This window comes from Microcaecilia unicolor, chromosome 3 (assembly GCF_901765095.1).
Source record: "Microcaecilia unicolor chromosome 3, aMicUni1.1, whole genome shotgun sequence".
Lineage (NCBI taxonomy): Eukaryota > Metazoa > Chordata > Amphibia > Gymnophiona > Siphonopidae > Microcaecilia > Microcaecilia unicolor.
In genome coordinates, this window is record NC_044033.1 from 307,133,311 (window position 1) to 307,160,287 (window position 26,977).

At 46.8% G+C, this 26,977-nt stretch overlaps 1 protein-coding gene across 2 annotated transcripts in view; it reads left to right on the forward strand.

Annotated features, from left to right (window-relative positions):
• Positions 1 to 26,118, forward strand: part of POU6F1 (POU class 6 homeobox 1) — a 143,985-nt gene extending 117,867 nt beyond the window's left edge. For both annotated transcript variants that reach the window (XM_030198283.1, XM_030198284.1), the window contains 3 exons: positions 6,972 to 7,110; positions 10,118 to 10,286; positions 24,320 to 26,118. In XM_030198283.1, the coding sequence (XP_030054143.1) occupies positions 6,972 to 7,110; positions 10,118 to 10,286; positions 24,320 to 24,665 (654 nt within the window). In that variant the 3' untranslated portion in view covers positions 24,666 to 26,118. The remainder of the gene's footprint in view (positions 1 to 6,971; positions 7,111 to 10,117; positions 10,287 to 24,319) is intronic.
• Positions 26,119 to 26,977: the final 859 nt, after the last annotated feature.

Here is a 26,977-nt window from a genome sequence, read left to right on the forward strand (position 1 = left end):
ACTCTCGACAGGATAATTGATCCTACATGCTTCCTTGGGCCGAGTTCGCATACAATATCAATGACTCCTCTCGGATGGATATACCACCATTTGGGTTGTAATAGACCATTTCACTATGATGAGCCATTTCATTCCTACAGAAGGCCTTCCCATGGCAGCCACATTAGCACATGCTTTCTTTCAGAACATCTTTCATCTACATAGACTTCACATATTGTCAGTGATCAAAGAGCATAATCCACCTCCCGATTCTGGCGAAAACTGTATGCTATCTAGGAGTCAAGCTGGACTTCTCATCAGCCTTTCACCCCAGACAAATGGACAGACGGAACATGTAAATCAGATACTTAAAGATTTTCTCCACCTTTACGTCAACAAGCAATAGGTCAACTAGGCTTCCTTGCTCCTCTGGGCCGAGTTTGCATACAACAATCATATCCGTGACTCTTCCCAGACATCTCCTTTCTTTGCCTTCTACGGACATCGACCACGTATACCCTTGTCCATTCCTGAAACCCCTGATGCCTCATCTGCCCAATTAGTGGCCAATGATATACAGGTCACCTGGATCCAAGTCCGACAACAGTTACTGCGAACAGCAGCAGCATACAAGCTGCGAGCCGATCACTTCCATAGGAAGGCTCCTGTTCTACTTCCTGAGAAGAAAGTGTAGCTAAATAGCAGGCATTTACAGCTTCAACTTCCGACTCAAAAATTCACCCCTCACTGTATCGGACCCATCACCATCCAGGAACGAATTGGGGCAGTGATATAGATCTGTCGCCTCTGGCTACCGTCAACTATGAAGGTCCACAACGCCTTCCATATATCCCACCTGAAGCCAGTAGCAGTGGCGTTCCTAGGGGCGCTGACACCCGGGGCGGTCGCTGATGCGCCCCACCCCCTGTGTGCAGTGCCCCCCCCCCCCCCCGGTGCAGCGCGAACCCCCTCGTCACCCTCCTCCACCCCGGCGAAAGTAACCTGTTCCGGGGCAGAGGGAGCATGGAAACAACGAAGCTGACCGGCGCGCGGCACCCCCCCAGCGGCGTGCACCCGGGGCGGGCTGCACCCACCGCCCCTCCCTTAGTACGCCACTGGCCAGTAGTGTCCTCCAGATGGCATCCAGACTGATCTTTCCAACACCTTCCTAGCATTAATCCTGACCCTGAATATGAGGTGGAAGAGATCCTGGACTCCAAGTGCCGTTGGGGATGCCTGGAAGGGCTTCAGTCCTGAAGTACAGCCATTTGTTTCTCTATTTCTGGAAGCCTTTGATCTCACAGGCCTGGTCTGAATTTACAACTTTAAAAAGGTCTGCTCTTTTGGATTATTTAAAGCCTTAACCCTGCATTGCCAACTCGTAAGGGTGAACTCCACAGGGTGGACTGCAGTGCCACCCAGTGAAATTTTGCCTAACTAGCTTCTGCCACAAGAAAATGTGCCTTAGTCCAGCAGACCATAAAACATCAGTGATCCCAGTGGTGTGTGGGAGAGGAAACTATAATCCCCACCAACCAAAGAGAAGGCAAAAGTATAAGAGGTCAAACACCTATATAACAGTACTAAATAGATCACCTCATTGCCACACCAAGCTACCCCCAGCACTCCTAGACCACCCTTGGGCACTATAGAACTAGTGAATGCCAGATGATCTGCAAAGAAATCCTCTGCGATCCATGATGTCATACATGAACAGCATGTTGACATCCTAGGAATAAGTGAAACCTGGCTAGATGAAAGCGGGGGTTTACCACTGGCTAAACTATGCCCAACAGGTTTCAACATCCAACATCAACCATGACCAGGAAGATGGGGTGGAGGGGTAGCAGTCTTGATTCGGGATACAATCAAACTGTGCAGAATCTCCATTCCCAAGCTACAAGAATCAGAATCTCTTTTAATCCAACTTGAAGAAGAGAAACCAATCTGGTTGCTCATGGTATACCGAGCACCTCGTAACAACACATTAACTATGCAAGAACTCCTAGACTTGATTACTCAAGTGACCCTGAATTACCCTAGGCTGGTGAACTTGGGAGATTTCAATCTACACATCAAAACCCCAGATACCACCACAACCGCCTTTCTGGACACGATGACAGCACTAGGATTTACACAAGTGATCAGTTCTCCAACCCACGAAAAGGGTCACATACTAGACCTGGTATTCTACAAAGGGGCTGACATCACAGAATTGTGGGATAACAGTATTAAAATAACACCTCTCTCATGGTCAGACCATTTTTTAATTAAATTTTTCCCACGTGGCCACCTTAAACAAATGGCACCTCCCAGAGTTTGGAAGGAGATCAGAGACAAAAAAAAGCTGACCGTGAAGAATTTCCTAGAGGCCTTGGACTATCCACATGGATGAAAAGACAACTACAGTGTCAGAACAGGTTGATATTTGGAATACACACTTAGCCAAGACCTTAGAGAAAACAGCACCACTAAAAATGGTCTTATGCCCCACTCACAAACGTGAAGGACGGAAACTGGAAAGGAGATGGCATAAATCTTGCCTGGATGAAGACAGGCTAACTGTAGGAAGCACATGACAAAGTATCGCCAAGCCTTAACAGCAACCAAAAAAACAATATTTTTCTCAATGCATTGCACAGGATGCCAATTCAACCAAGCAGCTGTTCAGTATAGTAAACAGCTTACTGCAGCCCACAAAACAGAACCAGTCAGCCCAGTCTAAACTGAACTGCAATGATTTTGCTGCATATTTTGCCAACAAGATTAAAAGTCTCCACCAGGATCTACAGGCAATCCCACCCAGTCTCCAATCAGTTAACCAGGAGTGCACAAACTGCCCCTCCTGACAGAGACAGAGGGGACACTTTTAACCCAATGACAGAGTTGAGCCTTGACAAAATTCTAAGAGACCTTCGACCAATTACCTGCTCCCTCAACCCTTGCCCATCAAAGATAGTGCAGCAGGCAAGTATGGGCCTCATAGAAAGCTCCACAAAAATTGTGAATGCCTCTCTTTTTCTAATGGGCAACTACCAACAGCATTAAAAAGGGCAGTGGTTCACCCTTTGCTAATGAAAAACATCCTTGACCAGGACAAACTTGAAAGTTACCAGCCAGTATCCAACATTCCATTTCTAGGGAAACTTATAGAACAAACAGTCTGTGTTCAACAATGATTGTCTAGAAGAGAGAAACTGGCTAGATCCATGTCAATCTGGATTTAGACCCGGTTATGGAATAGAAATGGTCCTCGTATCCCTACTAGATGATCTTCACAGAAACCGAAACAAAGGATTCGCTTCAGTGTTAGTACTGCTAGATTTCTCAGCAGCTTTTGACACTGTGGATCATGATATCATGCTAACACCACTGACTGAAACAGGTATTGATGGAACAGTACTTGCCTGGTTCAGATCCTATCTGTCAGACAAGCAACAATCCATAATGTTTGACAGCAACTCATCACCACCATGGGCACTGACCTGTGGGGTACTGTCACCTATTCTCTTCAATATCTACCTCAAGCCACTAGCTGAGCTGATTTGGTCAGTGGACACTCAGTTCTACATCTACGCGGATTATGTCCAGCTACTCATACCCATTGAACCTGACTTACCTACAGCCCTGAATAACCTGATTACCTGTTTAACATCAATTCAAGAATGGGCTAAACACAACAAACTTTGCCTGAACCCAATTAAAACTGAGCTTCTGTGGGTCCCTAACAAAAGTGGATACATACCTGACATCAAAATCTCTTTTGGGAAGTATGAACTCCCCCTCAAATCACAAGTCAGGAACCTTGGAATACAATTAGATTCAACACTTACTCTGATTCGCCAAATCCAAGCAACCTTCAACAGCTGATTCTACTATTTGCGACAGCTACACTGCCTGTCTCCTTACATTGAGAAGGTAAATCTTATCCCAGTTGTGCATGCCATGATAACATCGACTGGATTACTGCAATGCACTATATAACGGTCTGACTACAAAGGGCCTGCGCCGGCTTCAACTGATTCAGAACGCTGCAGCAAGACTTGTAGAAGGTTGCAAGTTATGTGACCACATCACATCATTCTGTCAAAAACTTCATTGGCTACCAGTACAATACAGGACTAAATTTAAAACTCTTTGCCTGATCTTCAAGGAAATGGCCCTGAGTACCTGAAGAATAGGATGATCCTCTCCATACCGCCAAGGACACTAAGGTCCTCTCAAGAACTATCACTAACCACACCTTCACCAAAAGACATTACACGATGTGATACCCGCAAGCGAACCTTCTTCAGAGTAGCCCCCACACTCTGGAATGCACTGCCTGAAAGACTCCGCTTAACACAAGACTGTCTCTACTTCAGGAAGCAGGTGAAAGCTTGGCTCTTCAACCAAGCCTTTAATGGAAGAAGTAACTAACATATTAGTCTCACTGACACACACACGGAGTGACACGAGCTGCACATACTGCAGCCAGTCATGTTTATCCACTCCTACCCTAGCTGATATAAAATTTAACCATCTTTCTAACCTCATATGTACGTCTCCTTAGACTAGTCACCTTATTTTCTAACTCTTCTTATTCTCTTTCCTATCTATATGTTCCATCTTTGATTATACCCTCCACTGTCAATTAAATGTTCTATTACGTATTGTGTTGACATTGTAAGTAGTATACTATGCCATACTTTGTATTGTTATTTGAATACTTTTACTGCTGTAATTGCCTATTGCTCATGTTTGATTTATTTTTACTGTACACTGCCTTGAGTGAATTCCTTCAAAAAGGCAGTAAATAAATCCTAATAAATAAAATAAAAATTCATGGAAACTGGAAGTTCATGTTTATGCCACGGCCCTTCTCAGAGCCTTCTACACTTTTCATCCCTTGAAGCCTGGACCTGGCAGGAGTGGGGGGAGGGCCTGAAGGGGGGGGGTCCTGTGATGGCTCCTGCTTCGACCTACTCCCGCCTGCCAGCACAGCTGCGCCCACAACCCAACACATCGGCTGGCTCCCGTCGGCCTGTGCCTTGAGCCCAACTTGCTTCTGGCGCTGAGCAGGTTGCCTAGGGCAGCGGCGTTCCTACCCGCCGTATGGTCCAGCCGGTCTGCAGCGCCCGGACCGCCAATATCATGAGGGGGTGTGTCTTTGGCGTACACACATGCCATGGAACCAGCCTTAAAGGGCCAGCACCCAGAACTTCCAGGATGACAGACTGAGACACCCCATCCTCGCTGGCTTTTAATCTGGGCTCACTCCTCATAAAGGTGCGTCATCAACAAGTTCCCTAGCCTAGCTTCTGCCTGCCTGTTATGCTCGCCCTTTGCCTGACCTACCTGACCATTCCTGAAACCTGGATTACATCTGCTTGCTGTCTGATCTGACCTTTCCTGGAACCCAGATTATGTCTGTTTACTGCCTGACCTTGCCTGGAGCTTGGATTATGTCTGCTCACTGCCTGACCTGATCTTGCCTGGAACCCAGATTACTTCTGCTCACTTGCCAGACCTGACCTTGCCAGGAACTTGGACCTAGTCCTGTGCTGGCCTTAATTTTTTGCACTTCCTTGCCCTATTCTGGAAAACCCAACTCGGCCGCTTCACTCGAGGACCCTCAAAGTACTGCCAACCGCCTGCACCCAAGGGCCCAACCTATGGGGAACGGTGGTTGGTCCAGGAGCGTAGTAGGCTGCCACTCATCGGTTTCCGTTGTCGGCCTAAGGGCTTACTCTCTTTTATGCTATGGAAGCACGACATTATGGCCGCCATCCACGCCTGCCAGAACCCATCCTGGAGACCTCTGACACGCTGGTAGCTCAACAAGCAGCCAACGACATTCAGGATGTCTGGGAGCAGGTACGACAACAACTCCAGCAGGTCTCTGCTGCCTACAGGCGCCGCTCTGTTTGTCTTAGGAACAGAGCACCTGTCTTCCATCCTGGTCAAAATGTTTGGCTCAGTACCAAGTATCTGCGACTCCAAGTGCCATCCAAAAATTTGATATACGATTTATAGAACCTTTCCGGGTTTGGCAGCATCTTGGAACTGTGACTTACTGCCTCCACCTACCGTCTACCATGAAGATGTACAATGTCTTTCACATATCTCTCCTGAAACCCTTTGTCACCTCCAGGTGGCACCCAGAGCAGACTGATGCACTCATCCCCATTCTCAATCCAGATCCAGAGAACGAAGAAGATGAAGTCTTGGACTCTAAATGTCGAGCAGATCACCTATATTACTTGCTCTCTTGAAAAGGATTTGGCCCGGAAGATAACTCTTGGGAGCCTGCTGTGCACATCCATGCTACTGTCTTAATTTATGAATTTCATTCCCACTACCCCTCTAAGCCCAGACCTAGGATACAGTGGAGGGGCTTAGCGGGGGGTACTGTCATGGTGCCCTACCGGGACAGTGTGCCTCTTACCGGGTCATGCGTCTTGCATACTTCTGACTCACCACAGTAGCAGTGAGTGACACTGGGGCAGAGGGCTGACATCAGACACGTAGCTCCCTTTATCTTCAGCCCCCGCATTCACCTCGGGGCCTAGCAGGAGGGCTGCTGCACTGGGGGGAATAGGGGCCTGCTAGCATGCAAATGCATGCTGGACAGGGCTCACCATTTCTCCCCAATGGTCTGCAAACCCTAAAGCCAGCTCCAAGCTGGCGTAGGGTTTGCCGTGGCCAGAGAGTCAATCTTTGGTGCGCTGGTTGCTGATCATTGGGGATGAATAGATTTAGCATGCATTTGCTAGCTACTTGCTCTGAGAGCCCTGTTTTGCATGCATTTGCATGTTAGTTGCATTCAGAACCCGCAAGCGCGTTGTTTCATGTGCTCAGGGGCTCTGATCATGGGGCGGTAGCAAATGCAGACGCTAGTATGGCGCTAATAGCCTCTAGCGCCTGCGTTTGTTTCTGATCATCGGCCCATCAGTGCAGGCAGAGAAAGATTTCTCAATTGATCTGTGCATTGTGCTTTGTGTTAATGCTAGATGCCGCCGATTGAGCCTGCTCCTGCCATATCCCAGCCAGCTGTTGTCCTTGCAAGCCAAGCACCTGTGCCTGCCTCCTCACCCAGCCCAGTCCCCCTTGCTTGCTCAGAGACTCCTACTGTGGGGCAACTTGTTTCCAGTAAGTATTGTATGGGCTCTCCTTTTCCGCTCCTGATATTGGGAGGGGGAGGGGGTTGTGAAAGGTAAACCACACACTGTCACTCTCCTAAGGGCCCTGGTGTATGTGCATATTGAGCCAGCAGGAGTCACTGTTGTACAATGAGCGAGGTTCTCTTTTCCTGGCAGCTATGATCTCTGCCTCTTCAGCAGCCTCAGCTGATCTGGAGGGCAAGAGCTGTACAAGAGAAGAATCCCGTTACACTGTGCTCTCTTTGGTTCTTTGGAAATGTAATTCTGCCTCTCCCCAAAACTCTTTACCTGAAAGGGAAATGTGAGGGAAAAGATATGCTTGAAAATCTGTGTTGCACTTCCAGGAAATTGTAATGCAAGGATGTAACCACACTTTCCACTGATTAGCTAAATCTGCTGTACAGCACACACCCTGGAAGAGCCAGATGAAAAAGAGTAAGGAAAGTGTGTGCATATTTCTCTCTGATGACAGCCAGCATGGAAAAGGCTATGCATGATTCTCTAATCTCGCACTTGCTATGTTACTCCTATGCTCTGGCTTGGATTGTCATTTTTACAGAGAAAGCATATTGGGATAATTCTATAACAGTATGCCTATATATAGGCACTTTATTCTAAAACTGGGTGCCTAATGTTAGGCGCCAAAGTAAGATTCAGTAAATGGCACCCAAAGTTAGGTGCAAAAAGAGCTGCACTAAAATCTCCCTTTGCAGAATACTAGCTTAGCGTGGATCTCCTGACTAACACTGGATGCTGGATTTACACATGCTGAACCTGCTGTAATTCCAGTGCCCAATTTAGGCACAGATATGACATTATTCTATAACATCATGCCTAAATTCTGGGAATGTCCCTGTTCTACCCATTCTCCTATAGTCACACCCCTTTTGAGTTTCATGCTATGTCATTTAGGCAGGGATGTTATAGAAGAGCAACTAGGGAAGAAGCGCGTGCAAATCCAAATTGTTGACAATTAACTGCAGTTATTGATTGTTGATGCCTTTTTAACTAATTCATTTGTGCGTGCATCTACCCTAGGGGTACAAATTTGCATATCCAACTTTGGACAACCTTTGTATAGAATCTGGAGGCAAAAGTGTGGGGGAATGTTATGGAACAATAGCACATATGCATGTCAGAGGCACCAACAATTGGCAGTTATGCACATAAGTACGAAGCATTATTCTATAAGTGCTTAGTGTGTACTTGTGACGTGGGTATGCACATGGCTGAGCATGGGCGTGTTGCCAAGTGTTGCAGGCAACTTATAGAATACCTATCAGTTGAGTGCATTGCATGGCACAGTGAGGCGCGCCAACGTACACCTCCCATTGATGTTTCGTAAGTGGGCATGACTATATTTCGATGCACCAATGCAGCTTTGCATTAGTATTCTAAAATGGCTTAGGAATGCCCTAAAGCTGCTACAGAATTGGTGCTAAGTGCACCCCGTTATTGCACCTACATGTTGGTGCCAAGATATAGAGTTGCTCCGCCATTCTATAAAGGAAAGTGGGTACCTACCTTCCTTTATAGAATACTGTCATAACAGGTGAAAAGAGCACCTATTGTTTAGATGTGAGCATTTAGGCCACTATCCTATAAGTTACATGCATAAATATGAGTCCCACTTATGCTCCACCTACACTCTGTATATGTATATGCCTACCTGTAAAATAAGAACAAAGAATAGCCATACTGGGTCAGACCAATGGTTCATGTAGCCCAGTATCCTGCTTCCAAACAGTGGCCAATCAAGGTGATAAGTACCTGGCAGAAACCCAGTTAGTAGCAACAATCTATGCTACCAATCCTAGGACAAGCAGTGGCTTCCCCATGTCTGTCTCAATAGCAGATTATGGACTTTTCCTCCAGGAACTTGTCCAAACATTTTTCAAACCCAAATATGCTAACTGTTGTTATCACAACCTTTGGCAGCGAGTTCCAGAGCTTAACTATTCTTTGAGTGAAAAAATATTTCCTCCTATTTATTTTAAAAGTATTTCTATATAATTTGATTGAGTGTCCCCTGGTCTTTGTACTTTTTGAAGAAGTTATTATTTGTTATTTGTTACATTTGTATCCCACATTTTCCCACCTTTTTGCAGGCTCAATGTGGCTTATATATAACCGTTAACGGCGTTAGCCGATTCCGGTCTGAACAAATACATGGTATGAATGAATACAAAGTGATATTGTGGTAGAATGAGGTACATGCATGGTAGGTACAGTTGGGGGGGAACTTAGAGAGGGAAAGGGGGAAGAAGATTCAGGTAATGTCCGTTGCGGTGTTTGGTTACCTTGTGTCGCAAGTGACTAGATATTTTTATGTTGGGTCGGTGGGGTATGCTCTTCTGAACAGGTCTGTTTTTAGTGCTTTCTGAAAATGTAGGTGGTCGAGCGTAGTTTTTACTGCTTTTGGCAATGCATTCCATAGTTGTGCACTTAGGTAGGAAAAGCTGGATGCATAGGTGGATTTGTATTTGAGTCCTTTGCTGCTTGGGTAGTGGAGGTTTAGGTATGATCATGCAGATTTTGTGGCGTTTCTGGTTGGCAGGTCGATGAGGTCTGTCATGTATCCTGGTGCCTCGCCGTAAATAATTTTATGAATAATTGTGCAAATTTTGAAAGTGATACGTTCTTTGATTGGTAGCCAATGCAATTTTTCTCTGAGTGGTTTGGAGTGAAAAACCAATTCACTTTTACCAGTTCTAAACCACTCAGGATTTTGTAGACCTCAGTCATATCCCCCCTCAGCTTTGTAAGATATGTACATATTTACAGAACAGCACTTAGGAAGATTTTTGGAATTTACCCACTTATATATACACCTACGTGCATATATGCCAATATTCTAAATATTTACTTGTGTTATTGGTGCATAAATGTTAGCAGCCACTTTACAGAGTTATCCCTTTGTGCCCTTATGAATGATTTTGCATAGTGCTGTGTAAAGAGAAGAGATGTGTATTATAAAACATTATTTACTCATCCAGAGTCTCAGGCTACAACGATTGATGAAGATGGAATAAACCTGGAAGAGATCCGGGAGTTTGCGAAGAACTTCAAGATCCGACGCCTGTCTCTGGGCCTGACGCAGACACAGGTGGGTCAGGCTCTGACAGCTACCGAGGGACCAGCTTACAGCCAGTCAGCTATCTGTAGGTAAGGCTGTGCGTTCCACTTTCATTCTCTTATGCCACTTCAGTGCACTGTTCGAATTAGAGCCAGTCCTCTGCCTATGGTAAGACCTGGGCTTACAATTCCATTCCACTCCTCAGGAGTCCCAACAAGTTGTATTTTCAGGGTATCCTTAATGAATATCCATATGGTACATTTGCATTAATTTATGCTCGGAGTTTAAAAACTGCACTTGCTTAATTGTTGGAGGCAAGTTGATTTTGACTTCCTGCGAGTCTCATTGCATGTTCTGTGTCCAGAAATACAGGTACTAGAAACCCCTTCCTCCCACATCCAGAAAAGGAACAGGAAGAGTATGGAGGAACCAGGGCCAGCTCAAAGGATAGTGGTGCCCTAAGCCAACTTGCTTTGGTGGCGCCCCCCCCCCCCTCAATTGCTTCACTTCCTCTCCCCCACCACGGGTTCAGCATTTCTCCCTCCCTTGGGCTGACATCTCTCCCTCCCACACTGGTTCAGTCTCTCTCTTCCCCTCCTCTGTCCCCCTCCCTGCAGATCAGGCACTGCTCTCTCCTTCCAAGGGGCTGGCCAAAGGCCAGACCTGCAGGGAGGGGGAAGAAAGAAGGGGAGAACCTGGATTGGGGGGGGGGGAGTAAAGGCTTACCTGAAGTCCAGGCAAGGTCAGAGCCTGGGTGTTTTGGCGCCTGGGCCAGAGCCTCACGTGGTCTGATGGTTAAGGTAGCCCTAGGAGGAACTGAGCTACAGCAATGTTGAACATACAAAGAGGAACAGGAGGTCTAGCATCAGCAGACCCCCTGCTCCCTCATTGATGAGAGAAGCCGAAGGTGCAGCACTAGGCAGCACCAACAAACACATCTCCCCTTCATTCTCTATTTTTAGTGCAAGAGAAAAGCACGGACCTGTCAGGTCTCCTGCTGTGGGCAAATCTGTTGCTTCTCTTGCTCTCCCATATAAGAGTGAGGAGCCCGTACCCTACAGGAGAGACTGAAGGCACTTGGCAGTATCTCTGGGGGCACGGTGGCAGTAAATGAAGTGGCCGGTGAAATGGTGTGAACCAGTTGCATGGTAGTCCACTACTCAAATTTCTTTTAAATGGCAAATTACAACTGCAAGCAACTTTGAATCTATCAGCCAATATTTCCTGCTGCTGATCTTGCTAGATTTACAGGTAGCAAATATTGGCAGTGACAGAATTTAGTGATCCCCAAGTGAAGAAATCAGTACAGGACTCTGGAGGAAAATTAAACTGATGTACACCTGCCCAGGTCAAGACAAAAGTAGAGCAAAGGTTTAGTAGCCGTGTAGATCTTTGGGAAATTGGACCAACAGCAGCAAAAACAAAAGAACAATGGATTGTATGAACCATTGAGTACATGTAAGCGGATCATATCTGGAGAAGAGGTCTGCCCCGGTCTTCTTTCTGCAGGGGTCAAAAATTTGGAGCTTACTAGTTGGGAATTTATTGGAAGAGAAAACAAAAAAATCCCATTCTCAACCGTTGCTTGCAGGGAAGCACCACTGCTTTCGGAGGGGGGGGGGGGGTGCCTCCTCATCCTTCATTTCCTGCTCACCTACACCTTTCTGACAGTGAAATGAGCCACAGCTGGCATGCTGACCTGCATTTATAGATGCTGCTGCATGGGAGAGAGGAGGAATACATTGTGCAGGGCTTGGAGGGGGACTTCTGAGGAGGCAGTGGAAGGATAAAGCAGAGCCTGACTGAACAACCTGCCACAGCCTGGCACTAGGAGGAGGGACTTCTCGCAAACCTGAAATGCGGCCTTTTTTTTTCTATTCGAAGTTCCCACATTTCCCCAGTTGCAGCAGAAAGCACACTTTACTGGACTGAGAGAGAATGAGGATGAAGCTTAACTGGGGGAAAAGTGCCAACTTACAGGTTGCAGGGGAGCACCAGAAACCCTAGGGCCATCTCTGTCTCACCTTTTCCATCATGCTGGGTCTGCTCCCTCTTCCTCACCCAGGAGCATCCTGGGCTGGAAACATACCCTTTGCAACATGCTTCCTAGCAGGGGAGCCAATGGCCAAAGCACAATGTTATCATCCTGCCTCCCATGTGCCCTGTGCAACTTCACCTCAGACATAGCTCACTACGGCCCTGCCTTCACTCTCCCCCAGTCTTCTCCTTCCCCCATGGTAAGTGTGGTTTTCTCTCATTCTCATGGGTCTTACCTCCTTCTCCTTTTTAGCCAACACCCAGTCATATCCCTTCATCCTGGATTCTCTCTCCACTTCTCCTGGACCCCTCCTAAGGTCCAGTCCCTGCTCCTGGTTCATGCCTCCACCCCAAGGCCTGTCTCCAGCTCTATCATGCTCTCATGTCCTCTTGTCAGCCCCCATCCTCTCCCTCCCTTCCCATTGTGGGCCCTCTTCCTCTATGCTCTCTTCATGTCCCCATTCTGAGTCCTCTTCTCTCCCCCTTCCATTCCACCTCACCCCATATAGTCTTCCTAAATCTTTCCCCTCTCTCTGTTCAAACATACACAATCTCCATCTCCCTATTCCTTCTTCTGCCCATCCCTAGCACTCTGTCTTCTCTTCACCCTCAGCTATACACATCATACTGGAAGACTGGCAGAGGAAGCTGACATGCTGCTAAGTACCTCTTCTCCTGCCAATTGCAAAGAGGGAAGGAAAGAGACCTGTGTGCATGGGAGAGGGAGGTAGAGTGATTAAGAGTGCCTGGGAGTCGAGAAAAAAACATTGAGAAGACTCGCAAATGTCTGGTAACCTTAGGAGGCCCCCAACTCTTTGCCAGGCTCGCTTAATATTGACTACACCAGGTCATCCATGAGATTTGAAGTTGTTTGAGGTTGCAGTGCTGAGTGGTGGACAGCCAAGAGGGGCTGAGCTGCTGCAGTGAGAGGACGAGGAGCATGTTGCTGCAGTGGGGAGAAGAGGGTGTTTGTGCTGAAACATCTCCTGCTTAAAAAGTGTCCATCCGTCCCCCCCCCACCCCCCACCGGCAAGTCAGAGAGCAGAAGGCACAGCACTTGGGCCACAGCAACAGCAAACATTCCTCTACCCCCATACCACTGGAAGAGAAAGACAGGAAGCATTGTTCTAGCAGAACCAACACTTGAAAAATTCTCTGAAATTTCGCTGATGAAGCTGTTTCAAGGGGCAATCAAAAACCAGCCTTGAACCAAGAAAATGCTGTGTCGATTAAATACAGAGTCTTGTGAATACCCAGCAGCATTAAACAGGAAATGATGTCACTGAGAAGAAGGGGCTATATTAGAAGAATTAAAAGCAATACATGATCAATTGATTCATTAAATAAAACCCACCAAACCCGCCCAATATACCAGAGCAAAATCTAATTTATATGATAGTATTCCTTTCAATGCAATCATTGAACCCAGATGGAATTAGGGTCTTAACTTTAAAAATCCAATACTGTTCCCTATGAGCAAGAATAGCTCAACCCCCCCCCCCCCCTCCCACCTTTACAGAAGACTCAATCCAGCCAATATTCAGCCTGTGGGAGGTAAGCCAGTTAATCCCACAATCGGTGCTGAGCCCAGATATTCAATGCTGGGCCATTTCCAGTAACCAGCATTGAATATCCATTTCTTGGGGGGCCAGTTTAAACTTAACCGGCCAAGTCAATATTTAGTGCTGGCCGGTTAAATTTAAAGCAGCCAAAGACAGACCTTTCTATTTGAGCAGCCCAATTTGACTGCCAAACTTAGCCGGCATTGCACTCAATATTCGCAGCTAGTCAGTCATATTGCATAATATACAGTAGGCCTTTAGCAGCTATGTGCTAAGCGGTAATATTCAGCGGGGATAACCTATCTCATGCTGATTATTGGTCCTTAGCCTGTTAAGTGCTATTTAACTGGCCAGGATCTGTTCCTGGCAGGTTAAATAGCACTGAATATTGCCCAGAATATGTTCAATCACAAACCATTTAAAATCAGCGAACACAGGAGACACATTTTTTTAAATTGAATATTGGAATGAGTTTGGGACTATTCTGAACGTTTGTTTGTTTGTTTATTTATTTATTTATTAGGATTTATTTAACCACCTTTTAAAAATAATTTCACCTAAGGTGGTATACAGCAGAATAAGTTGAACATAGGCAACAGATAACTGCAGTAGCAAAAATAATTCAAATAACAGTACATAGCATTTCAATAGTGTGCTACTTAAATTGTCAACGCAGTACTCAATAAAACTTCTTAATAGACAGCATGGGGGTAGCATAGTAACACTAAGTGACGGCAGATAAAGATCTGAATAGTCCATCCAATCTACCCAACACTCACATTCATTGTCAATTCAAGATTAAATCAACAGTGAACGTGATATTATATACTTGATCATGTCTTTCTTTGGTGTTTTTGGGACATAGACCATAGAAGTCTGCCCAGCTCTGTTCTTATATTCCAACTACTTGAGTTGCCGTCAAAGCTCACTCCAGCCTATCCAAATCCGTTTTGTCATTTGCGGGACACAGACCGTAAACTCTGCCCAGTACTGTCCTCATGTTCTAAATGACTGGAGTTTCCATCGAAGCTCTCTCCAACCCATCCTACAACCAGATTGCCATATGTGGGACTCAGACTGTACAAGCCAACCCAGCACCAGTCTTAGTCGATACAACCAGAGTTACCATCTAAGCACCACTTGACATGCAAGCACATACGCAACTCTATAAAGTTTTTTTTATACCATTCATTTTCTAATTAAAGATCCTCTGTGTTCATCCCATGCCTTTTTGAATTCTGCCACAGTTTTTTTTTCTCCACCACCTCCCTCGGGAGGGCATTCCAGGCATCAACCACTCTCTCTGTAAAAAAACAATTTTCTGACGTTACTCCTAAGTCTACCACCCTGCAACCTCAATTCATATCCTCTAGTTCTAATAGTTTCCCTTCTCTGGAAAATATTTGTTTCTCTATTAATACCGTTCAAGTATTTAAATGTCTGTATCATATCTCCCCTTTCCTTGTCATCAACAGCAGATGAATCCATTAACTGATGGGTTGTATCCACCTACCAGCAGGTGGAGATAGAGAACACTAAAGCACATGGTGTTCCAGGACACCCAACCCCCTCTGCCTTCAGTATATCTCTATCTCCCAGCAGGTGTGGACGTTGCTTTCTCAGCTCCTTGATCTCTGCCTGGGGTGGCTCCTGTGCTTTGCCAGTAGAGTGGGGGGTGTTGTGGCTGGTGGTGCCCACTTTAAAGGCATACTTGGTTTTCCCTGTCCCTGCCTTACCCCATTCCCCCTCCTCCCGGAATTCCTCTGTGGCTGCCTGCCTCTAACTTTCCTCATAGTAAAAAAAAAAAAGAGAGTCTCGCTTTCTCAGCGTGGCGATTTCTGAGGCTTTCTCCAAAGCTCCTGGTTCGGTGCAGCTTGACCGAAGCTCGTTTGACTCGGTCTCCTGAGGTGAGAGTGGTGCCCAGCTCCTCCGGGGAGGTTCCCGCTGACAGCGCTCTGTGCGGGGTAAGTTTTGGCGCAAAGGCGTCATTTTGTTTTCTGTATTTGATGGCTGCTGAAGGGGTTAAGCGCTGCTCCCACTGTGAGAAACGCAGATCAGCAGCGGAGCTTTGCAGCACATGCTGCCTAGATGCTAATGCTGGCACGAGCATGGCGGGCGGTGATTTTTCCCGCCTGACGGAGTTGGCAGCGGCCGCCATCTTGGAGGTGCCGCGTGACTCAACCCTCGCGGTTGCGGAGGGGTCTGAGTGCAGGGGGATGCCTCGTTTCGAGGTTTCTAGAGGAGCTATTGCCTCCGCTTCCCCCAACGTGGGGGCGGATGCACAGGGTGAGTTTTTCTCCCATGAATTTGTGCTGCTGATGCATAAGGCTTTTATGTTAAAAAAGAGCACTGCCTGAAACTCCTGACAATTCCTTTCGGACTGGGTTGCCTCCAGTTCTTGATAGCCCAGCATCTGCTGGAGACTTTATTTCTTCCCCCGAGCTTTTGGCTGACGCTAAGCATAGACAAGTGACTACCCCGTCTGAGGGGGACTCTTCACCCTGTTCTCCCCCGTGGTCTAGTTTCAGGGAGTCTGAGGGGTCTGGCAGGCCCTCATGGACTGATGATCCAGACGAGGGTGGCTGCTTGCCACAGGAGTTGGATGACCCTAAAGCAGTTCAGATTTTCCACCGCGACAAGCTGCCAGCTCTCATTTCTGATGCCTTACAGGCCATTTGTATTGAAGATCCTGACGAGGGTGCTGCCTCTTCTATTAATCCTCGGATGGCTAGTACTAAGAAGCCTTCTCGGGCTTTTCCCATGCATGCTTCCATCCAAGAGCTTATTTCAGCTCAATGGTCTAACCCTGATGGTCCCTTGAACGTGGCCAGGGCTAGTGTCACCTTTACCCTCTGAGTGAAAGTCAGTTGGCCCTCTTTGGGATGCCTAAAGTGGATGCGTTAGTCACGGCTGTGACTAAAAAGACTACTCTCCCGGTGGAGGGAGGGGTCGCTTTGAAAGATACGCAAGATCAGCAGCTGGAATCCGCGCTGAAGCAGTCCTTTGAAATCTCGGGCCTGTCATTACGGGCGGCTATTTGCAGGTCCTATGCAGCTCGGGCCTGCCTTTCCTGGTTGCAGCAGGCGGTTGAGCAGCCTGCCGATGGAGCAGATTCCCTCGCTGAGGTCGGCCCGCGGATGGAGTCTGCCCTGTCTTTTTTGGCTGATGCCCTTTATGCTCTGGTCAGAGTTTCTGCTAAGCAGATGTCGGTGGCAGTTGCTGCCCGCCGCCTTCTTTGGCTCTGGCATTGGGCAGCTGACATGGCCTCTAAACAAAGGCTGGTGAGGTTACCCTTTCGGGGCCTTCTTTTATTTGGGGAGGATTTGGAGAAGATTAAGGACCTAGGGGACTCTAAGTCCCAACAGTTGCCTGACGATAGGCCGAGGCCTTCTTCCAAAAGTCCTTCTTTTCCCTCCTCTTCCAGGCCATGTTTTCGCAAAGCTCGCAGGTATCGCCCGGGGCGCTCTGTGGGGTTTGGTCAACGTACCTGTTTCCAGCAGAGGAACTCCTTTCGTTTGGACAAACGCGCTGCAGTGTCTGGGCAACGTCCAGGAGTTCAGGGGCGTCCTCCACAATGATGGGGCGCCAGTCCACTCTTCGGTTCCCACAGTAGGGGGTCATCTCTCCCTCTTTCTCGAGGAGTGGACGAAGATTACTTCGGATGAGTGGGTTCTGGACCTGATCAGAGAAGGTTACCGACTATAATTTGCTGCCCCGGTGGGAGATGCGTTTTAGGAGTCCCGATGCGGCACTGCCATCAAGCGGGCGGCGATAAACAAGACCTTGCAGATGTTTCGGAAGCTTGGAGCGGTGGTTCCAGTTCCTCCCACCGAACGCGGCTGCGGTCGCTACTCCATCTATTTTGTGGTGCCTTGAAAAGGCGGGTCGTTCAAACCTATCCTTGACTTATGCAGAGTCAACGAGGCCTTAGGAGTGTGACACTTCCGTATGGAAACCTTGCGCTCCGTCATTGCGGCGGTACAACCAGGAGAGTTTCTCACGTCTCTGGACCTCAAGGAAGCGTATTTGCATATTCCCATCTGGCCGCTGCATCAGTGGTTTCTCCGGTTTGTGGTTTCGCGCCTTGTCCTTCGGCCTGGCAACTGCCCCTCGGACTTTTTCCAAGGTGATGGTAGTGGTGGCTGTGTTTCTCAGGCGAAAGGGTATCAGAGTTCACCCTTATCTCGACGAATGGCTCATCAGAGCGGATTCGGCAGACGAAAGCCGACTTGTCACAGCCAGAGTTGTTTCAGTTCTTCAGACACTGGGCTGGGTAGTCAATATGCCCAAATGTCACCTGACCCCCTCTCAGTCTCTCAAGTATTTGGGGGTCCGGTTCGACATGGCTTCGGGGTTCGTTTTTCTTCCTGACAACAGGCGTCTCAAGCTTCAGAATCAGGTCTGCCTGCTCCTGCTGATGCCTCGCCCTCGAGCTTGGGACTTTGTTCAGCTCCTGGGATCAGTGACGGCCACCATAGAGGTTGCTCCCTAGGCGACAGCTCACATGAGCTGCAGCTTGCTCTGCTTCAGCAATGGTCTCCGATTTCCCAGGAATACCAACGCAGACTAAGGTGGCTTCCTGCGGCCCAGCGCAATATGGATTGGTGGCTTTCCAACAGCATGCTGCGGCAGGGGATGCCACTGGCTTTTCCTTTTTGGTGTCTGGTGATAACGGATGCCAGCCTTTCGGGCTGGGGAGCTCATTGCCAGGGACGCTATGCTCAGGGTCTGTGGTCCACTGCGGAAGCAGGATGGTCCATCAATCGCTTGGAACTGAAAGTGATATTCCAGGCTCTTATGGCCTTTCAAAAGACTCTGAAGGGGCTTGCTGTCCGCGTTCTGTCAGACAACACGACGGCGGTGGCATACATAAATCGTCAGGGCGGTACTCAGTGCAGGGCCCTGGCCGTGGAGGCCGCTCAGATTTGCCACTGGGCCGAGCTCCACCTGCAGCTTCTGTCAGCAGCTCACATAGCAGGTCAGAGCAACGTGCAAGCCGATTTTCTCAGCAGGCATCAAATCAACCCGGCGGAATGGAAACTGGCAGAAGAAGTTTTTCTTCAGATTTGTGCCAAATGGGGGACTCAAGGCTTGGACCTCATGGCATCAAGCGTAAACACCAAAGTCCCTCGCTTTTTCAGCAGGAGAGATCCTCGCTCGGCGGGGTTGGATGCCCTGGCTCAACCTTGGCCCTCGGGCCTCCTGTATGTGTTCCCTCTTTGGCCCTTGATAGGGCAAGTACTACTTCAGATTCGCCGAGGATTGGTGATTCTCATCGCCCCGGATTGGCCAAGGCATCCGTGGTACACGGATCTCCGGCGGATGCTGGTGGACGCGCCTCTTCCTTTGCCTTGGGTTCCGAACTTGTTAGTTCAGGGTCCGGTGACTATGGAAGATCCTTGCCGCTTTGGTCTTACAGCCTGGCTCTTGAGAGGGCGCAATTGAGGGACAAGGGCTATTCTAATAAGGTTATTGCCACGCTCTTGCAGGCTCGCACGCAGTCTACCTCTGCGACTTATGCTTGGATCTGGTGCACTTTTGAGGTGTGGTGTACTCCAAAGTCTATCTCGCCGACTCTGGCGACAGTCTCACTTTTGCTGGACATTTTGCAGGACGGGCTACAAAAGGGCCTGGCCTACAATTCCATTCGGGTTCAAGTGGCAGCGTTGGCCTGCTTCCGGGGGAAAGTCTCCGGCTTATCCCTTGCTGCTCATCCGGATATTGTCTGATTTCTCAGAAGGGCGCTTCATCTCAGTCCTCCTTTGCGGTCACCCTGTCCGGCTTGGAACCTGGGGCTCGTGTTGAAGGCGCTCCAGCGATCCCCATTTGAGCTTCTTAAACGGGCTTCTGAGAAGGATGTGACTCTCAAGACAGTTTTTTTAGTGGCAATGTCGTCGGCAAGAAGAGTGTCTGAGCTTCAGGCTCTTTCCTGTCGGGATCCTTTTCTACAGTTCTCGGAATCCGGGATAACTGTTCGTATGGTGCCTTCTTTTCTGCCTAAGGTGGTTTCAGCTTTTCACCTGAACCAGCCCATTTTTCTTCCTTCCTTTTGTAAGGAGGAGTTTCCAGACTCCTTTGGGCAATTGTGCCTTTTGGATGTCCGCAGGGCTCTGTGGCAGTATCTGCAGATGTCAAATGAGTTTAGGAATTCTGATCATTTATTTGTTCTGTTGGCAGGTCCCTGACTGGGGTTTCTGGCGTCTAAGGCCACTATAGCCCGCTGGCTTAAGGAACTCATTTTTTCTGCTTATCTGCTTTCAGGGCAGTCACCGCCTGAAGCGTTTAAAGCACACTCTGCGAGGGCAATGTCCTCTTCGTGGGCTGAAACAGGTGTCTTTTCTCTTTAAGAGATCTGTCGTGCAGCTACCTGGGCTTCTCAGCTCTCTTTTGTGCGGCATTACAGGCTGGATGTGGCAGCGCGACAGGATGCACCTTTTGGAGCGCAAGTGCTTGCTCGCAGAGTTGCCTGTTCCCACCCTACTTAGGGAGTGCTTTGGTACATCCCATCAGTAATGGATTCATCTGCTGTTGATGACAAGGAAGGGAAAATTAGGTTCTTACCTTGATAATTTTCTTTCCTTTAGTCACAGCAGATGAATCCATGATCACTCCCTGTCTGACTTTAGTTTTTGTACAGATGTTGCATACAGAAATTGTGCCTCATCCAGGAGTACTTGAAGACAAGCTATCAGAGTTACTACATGCTGTTTTTATTGCAGGAGGTTGATAACATCCCTCCTTTGTTTGGTTATTGCTCCGGTTCAGGGGCGTTTGTTCTTTGTGCGGAAAGTTTATGTTATTTTGCCTTTCTTATTCACTCTGCTTTGGAAATTTCATATACTGAAGGCAGAGGGGGCTGGGCGTCCAGGAACACCATGTGCTTTCAGTGTTCTCTATCTCCACCTGCTGGTAGGCGGATACAACCCATCAGTTAATGGATTCATCTGCTGTGACTAAAGGAAAGAAAATTATCAAGGTAAGAACCTAATTTTCCCGTCCCTCCTCTCCTTTAGGTTATACACATTCAGGTCTTCCAGTCTCTTCTCATACATCTTTTGGCACAAGCCTCATATTGTTTTTGTCACCTTCCTCTGGACCACTTTGAGTCTTCCTACATCTTTAGCAAGATATGGCCTCCAAAACTGAACACAATACTCCATGTGGGGCCTCACCAACAACTTATACAGGGACATCAACACCTCCTTTCTTCTGCTGGTTACACCTCTCCCTATACTGCCTAGCAACCTTCTGGCTATGGCCACCGCCTTGTCACACTGTTTAGTCACCTTCAGATACAATCACTCCTAGATCCCTCTCCCTGTCTGTGCACAGCCTCTCATCGCCTAACCCGTAGGTCTCCCTTGGATTTCTACTCCCTAAGTGCAGCACTTTGCACTTCTTTGCATTGAATTTTAATTGCCATACATTACCCCATTCTTCTAACGTTTGCAGATCCTTTTTCATGTTTTCCACTCCCTCTGGGGTGTCCACTCTGTTACAAATCTTGGTCTTGTCTGCAAAAAGGCAAACTTTACCTTCTAACCCTTTGGCAACATCGCTTACAAATATATTGAACAGAATCGGCCCCAAATCAATCCTTGAGGCACTCCACTACTCACCTTTCCTTCCTCCGAATGAATTCCATTAACCTCCACCCTCTGGCATTTGTCAACCAGTTCCTAATCCAGTTCACCACTTTGGGTCCTAACTTCAGCCTGTCTAGTTTATTCAAGATCCTCCTATGAGGAACCATGTCAAAGGCTTTGCTGAAATCTAAGTAGATTACATCTAGTGCACGTCCTTGATCCAATTCTCTGGTAACCCAGTCAAAGAATTCAGTCATATTCATTTGGCATGGTTTACCTTTGGTAAAGCCATGTTATAACCTATTGGATTCCAGGAAATTTGCTGTCCTTTTCTTCAGCATCACATCCATTACTTTTCTAATCACCAAAGTGAGGCTTACTGGCCTGTAGTTTCCAGCTTCTTCTCTGTCACCACGTTTGTGAAGAGGGACCACATCCGCTCTTCTCCAATCCCATGGAACCTCTCCCGTCTCCAAGGATTTATTAAACAATTCTTTAACAGGATCCGCCAGAACCTCTCTGAGCTCCCTCAATATCCTGGGATGAATTCCGTCCGGGCCCATTGCTTTGCCCGCCTTCAAATTTTCAAATTGTTCATAAACATTGTCTTCCGTGAATAGTTTTTTATCCACTCCATTCTCATATGTACCTTTGCCAATCAATCATGGTCCTCCAGGATTTTCTTCCATGAACACAGAGCAGAAGTATTTGTTTAGCACATTTGCTTTTTCCTCATCATTATCCAAATAGAGGTTCATAGTATCTTTCAGTCTCACAGTTCCATTTTTAGTCTTCCTCCTTTCAATAATGTACTTGAAAAAATTCTTGCCACCCCTCCTTACATTTCTAGCCATTTGTTTTTCTGCTTGCACTTTTGCCAGACGTATCTCTCTCTTGGCTTCTTTCAGTTTCATTCAGTATTCCTCTCTGTGTTCCTGTTCTTGAGTTTTTCTATATTTCATGAACGCCAACTCTTTAACCTTTATTTTCTCAGCCACTTGCTTGGAGAGCTACATCAGTTTCATTTTTCGCTTGCTTTTATTTACTCTCCTTACATAAAGGTCAGTAGCCATATTTATAGCTCCTTTCAGCCTGGATCACTGCCTTTCCTCTTCTCATATGTCCTCCTAGCCCATCAGCTCTTTCTTCAGGTATTCCCACATTTTACTAAAGTCAGCCTGTTTGAAATCCAGGACTTTGAGTTTTGAGCGGCTGCCCTCCACTTTAGCTGTTATATCAAACCAAACCGTTTGATGATCACTGCTGCCCAGGTGGGCACCCACTCGGACACACTTTCCCCATTTGTGAGCACGAGATCCAGTGTCACTCCTTCCCTCACCATTTGTCTGAACAGAGCACTTTGAAAGGCATCTACGATCTCTCTACTTCTTTCTGATTCCGCAGATGGAACTTTCTAGTCCGCATCCAGCAGGTTGAATTCCCCCAGCAACAGCAACTCTCCTTTCCCAACTTTTGGATATCTGTAACCAGATCTTTTTCTAGTTCTTCTGATTGTGTCAGAGGTCTGTAGACAACACCCCTGTGGACAGAGATTCCATCATCTCTTTTCAAGGTGATCCATATCGCTTCTTCCTTTCCTCAGGCGCCTGGTATTCTAGTTGCTGTGATATCGTTTCTCACATACAGATCTACTCCTCCACCTTTATGACTATCTCTATCCTTCCTAAATAGATTGTAGCCAGGTATGTTTGCGTCCCACTCATGAGAATCATTGAACCATGTCACCATGATAGCAACAATGTCTGAGTCTGCCTTTAACATCAAGGCTTGCAGATCATGAACTTTGTTGCTTAGACTGCGACCATTTGTGGTTATCACTTTCCAGCTACATATCAGTGGTAGTCTCATCTTCTGTTTATTTTTTTTCTTTAGTCTCACTTCCTGCTGTATTGGTAAGAGGTCATTTGCCAATATTGTTGTTTTCATTGCTTTCTTTGCTACTGTCACATCTTGTCTTTAGCTGGGGGTGGCCACTGGACGTGTAAACAAAAGTGAACACATAGATAACAGGAGTTAGAAAATAAAGAGACTATTCTGAATGTTCTTCCGAGCATTATTATTATTATTAAGCAACAAGTATTAGTTTTAGATATTGCACATAGGCACAAATATTTTACACATTGGTTCTGATGATTGACTAGTCTAGGAAGGTTTATTCTGGCATATGAATGCAATAGTTTTGCCCTTGAGTCTGGATGTCCTTTACACTTACTTATAAAATACATTTTTCTCTAATGTAGTTAAAAGGCAGAATGGTTAGCCAGCCTATACTATGTCCTACTGAATGTGCTGTCTTGTATTAGCCTGGCCTGGGCTGGAAGTGATGTTCAAGCAGTGCTCACATCACATCTGGAGATGGAAGGGGATTGTGGAATGTGAGATGGGTACTCCCACGATTGCTGGCCCCAAACCAGGGTTGAAAGGAGATTGCACAGGTTCCACATCTTGCTCCAGAAGGTCCTAGAGCACTTGGGCTTTAAAGAAGAGGAGGAGTTATAGAAGAAAAGTGGGAAATTACCAGGGGCTGTGCATGATTGCTCCCTGACGAATCATGCTGGAAGGAGTGCAGAGACTGTGGTGGGGCTCTAATAAGAGACAGGGTAGGATGAGGTAAGGCCATTCCTGATGACTCTCCGAGTGCTAAATGGGAAGAAGCAGTGAGATGAGCAATATGATGGAAAGGTAAATAGTGGCCATGCAATGGCTTCTTGACAAGAATTAGATGAGGGGGAGCAAGCAGAGGGGCCTTGCAGAAGAGGATAAAGGAGGGGAATTATTAAAAATACAGCCTGACTCTGATTTTCTATAAATGATCTTTATTGCCAGATAAGTTACCTAGCAAATGACCCATTTGACATGGGCATTTACATCCGTTTTCAGATTTCTTCCTTTCCTTCCCTACTACATCTCCCACAGGTTTGAGAAGCTCGATATCACTCCAAAAAGTGCTCAGAAATTGAAGCCGGTGCTGGAGAAGTGGCTACTGGAGGCGGAGATTCGCAACCAGGAGGGTCAGCAGAACCTGATGGACTTTGTAGGAGGTGAACCCTCCAAGAAACGCAAACGGCGCACCTCCTTCACACCACAGGCTATTGAGGCCCTCAATGCCTACTTTGAAAAGAACGCCCTGCCCACAGGTCAGGAGATCACTGAGATCGCAAAGGAACTGAACTATGACCGTGAGGTGGTTCGGGTCTGGTTCTGCAACCGTCGGCAAACGTTGAAGAATACGAGCAAGCTCAATGTCTTCCAGATCCCCTGATAAGTTGCACTAGGTGTTCAGAAGTTATAGCATCCTACAGCACTTTGCCTTGTCCGCTTAGCTGGGCTGGGCAGAAAATGTGCACTGTATGTGGGTGTGGCTGAACTGTGTGCACCTCCAGGACACTTCCAGCCCAAGGCTGAAAAATGGAATGTGCCCTGTGCATTTTTAAAAAAAATGTATTTATTTTTGTTTTTCAAAGGTTGTGATCATGTTTGCTGTGGAGTATGACTCTGTCAAGAAGAGTTACAACATATGTGACTTTTAAGGCCCTTTTAATGTAGCACTGCTGTAGCATTGCCAAAGGAGGGGCTTAAGCTTTGCTCTGTTAAATAGGAGCATGATGAAAATAGGTATGTAATGCTTTTGCAAAACATTTACAATACATTGGCAGCTGGGTTTCAGACTTCCCAGTTTCTCCCAGCCACCATGGACACTCTGCCACTCTGAACTTTTTGTATTGACCAGGCAAGGAATGCCAGAATACTTAGGGATGGATCTGATGGCGTGGAGTTGGTTCAGTGGTTTCCAGTGCTAGTTTACAGCCCCTGGCAAACGTGGTTGGGAATGAATTAGCCATTTGGTGCATTTATACTAGATGTTACAAAAACTTCGCCAGGGAGTGTACTATATAAACATGTTGGAGAACTAGTGCCAAGTATTTAAACAAAAGCAACCAGGTCTTAAGAAGGCTTGCCACCTGATTCCCCATTATAGGGAACAGGCTAAGTCAGTCCTGGTTTTACCCTATTGCATGGTGGTCCTGTCGTTTTCATTGTCCCTTTGAGTTTCAATACTACAAATGTATGCATGCAGTAGAGTAAAACCAGGACTGGAGAAATGTGTTACTTATGAAATGGATTCAAACTGATTTAGGCATAGGCAAAATAGACTAAGGCTGCCAACTGGATCTAGTTTCACAGGACAGGGTTGAGCCAGTCTTGGGTTTACTCCAGCGCATACTGGGACTTGTAGTCTTGCTTTTCTTAGGGACAGCATTGGAGAAATCAGAACTACAAGTCCCTGCATTCAACAAGGTAAACCCAGAATTGGATCAAACCTGTCCTGTGAATCTGGATTTAGTTGGTAGCCTTAATATAGACCCTGCCTCTCATACATTTCCAGAGTAATGGGAAACCCATGCAGGCGGAAGAGCAGGGCGCTGCAAGCTCCATGATAAATTTTCCCTTCCAAATTGCCTGTAGATACCTAAAATATAAATCTGGCTTTGAGCTGATCCAGTCCAGGCTTCATTCTTTTGAATGCACTAGGGCAGAAAACCAGATCTAGCTTCACCTATAATAAGGAGCCATCTGGTTCCCTTAATAAAACCCTACAACCAATGCACAACTACCGTAGAAGGGAAACAAGCCCCTGGAAAAGGTGATTTAGTTAATCTGATTAAACTGTTCTTTTGGTATACTCCCCTACACTTTGTGGGGTACAAGTGCCAGCTGAGAGATTGTGATTGCATTTGTCTAACTGAGTGTGGGGGGGGGGAGTGTTCTTGCTTTACCCCAACATGAGATTTTAACCTAATGTAGGAAACGTTATTCCATTTCACAAAAAAATGAAAATATTATCGACCTTAGATCAAGAGTTCTCAATCAAATCCTCAGACACACCCAGCCAGTCAGGTTTTCAAGATATCCAAAATGAATATGCTTGAGATAAATGAGATAGATAGATTTGCATACAGTTGAGGTAGTACATGCAAAAGTATCTCATGCATATTCATTGTGGATGTCTTGAAAACCTGACTGGATGTGTCCCAAGAGCTAGGTTGAGAACCCCTGCCTTAGATATATGTTTGAATAAGGGACGGGCAAACTCTGTCAGTGAAGACCACAAACCACTCAGGTTTACAGGATTTCCATAATAAATATGCATGAGATTTATTTGTAGGGAAGTAGGGGGATGGGACTTGATATACCCCCTTTCTATGGTTACAATCAAAGAGGATTTTTGTATATGGAGGCAGTGCATGCAAATATATGTCATGCATATTCATTGTAGAAATCCTAAAATCCTGACTGGGTTGTGACCCTAGAGGACTGAAGTTGCCCACGCCTGACTTTAAAAGTTTAAAAATAAAAATAAGGGTCAACAAACAAGCTACAGGTCAGGGATCTCAAACTCCAGTCCTTGAGGACTGGAAAGCAGGATATTGCTAATGAGTATGCAAGAGAGATTTGCATACAGTGCAGTCACTGGGGCCAAGATGCACTAAAACAATCGTTAATGCCCGTTGCTTACCGATTCCTTAGCGAATCGGTAAGCAACGGGAATGCATCAAGGAAAGGGAATGCAAA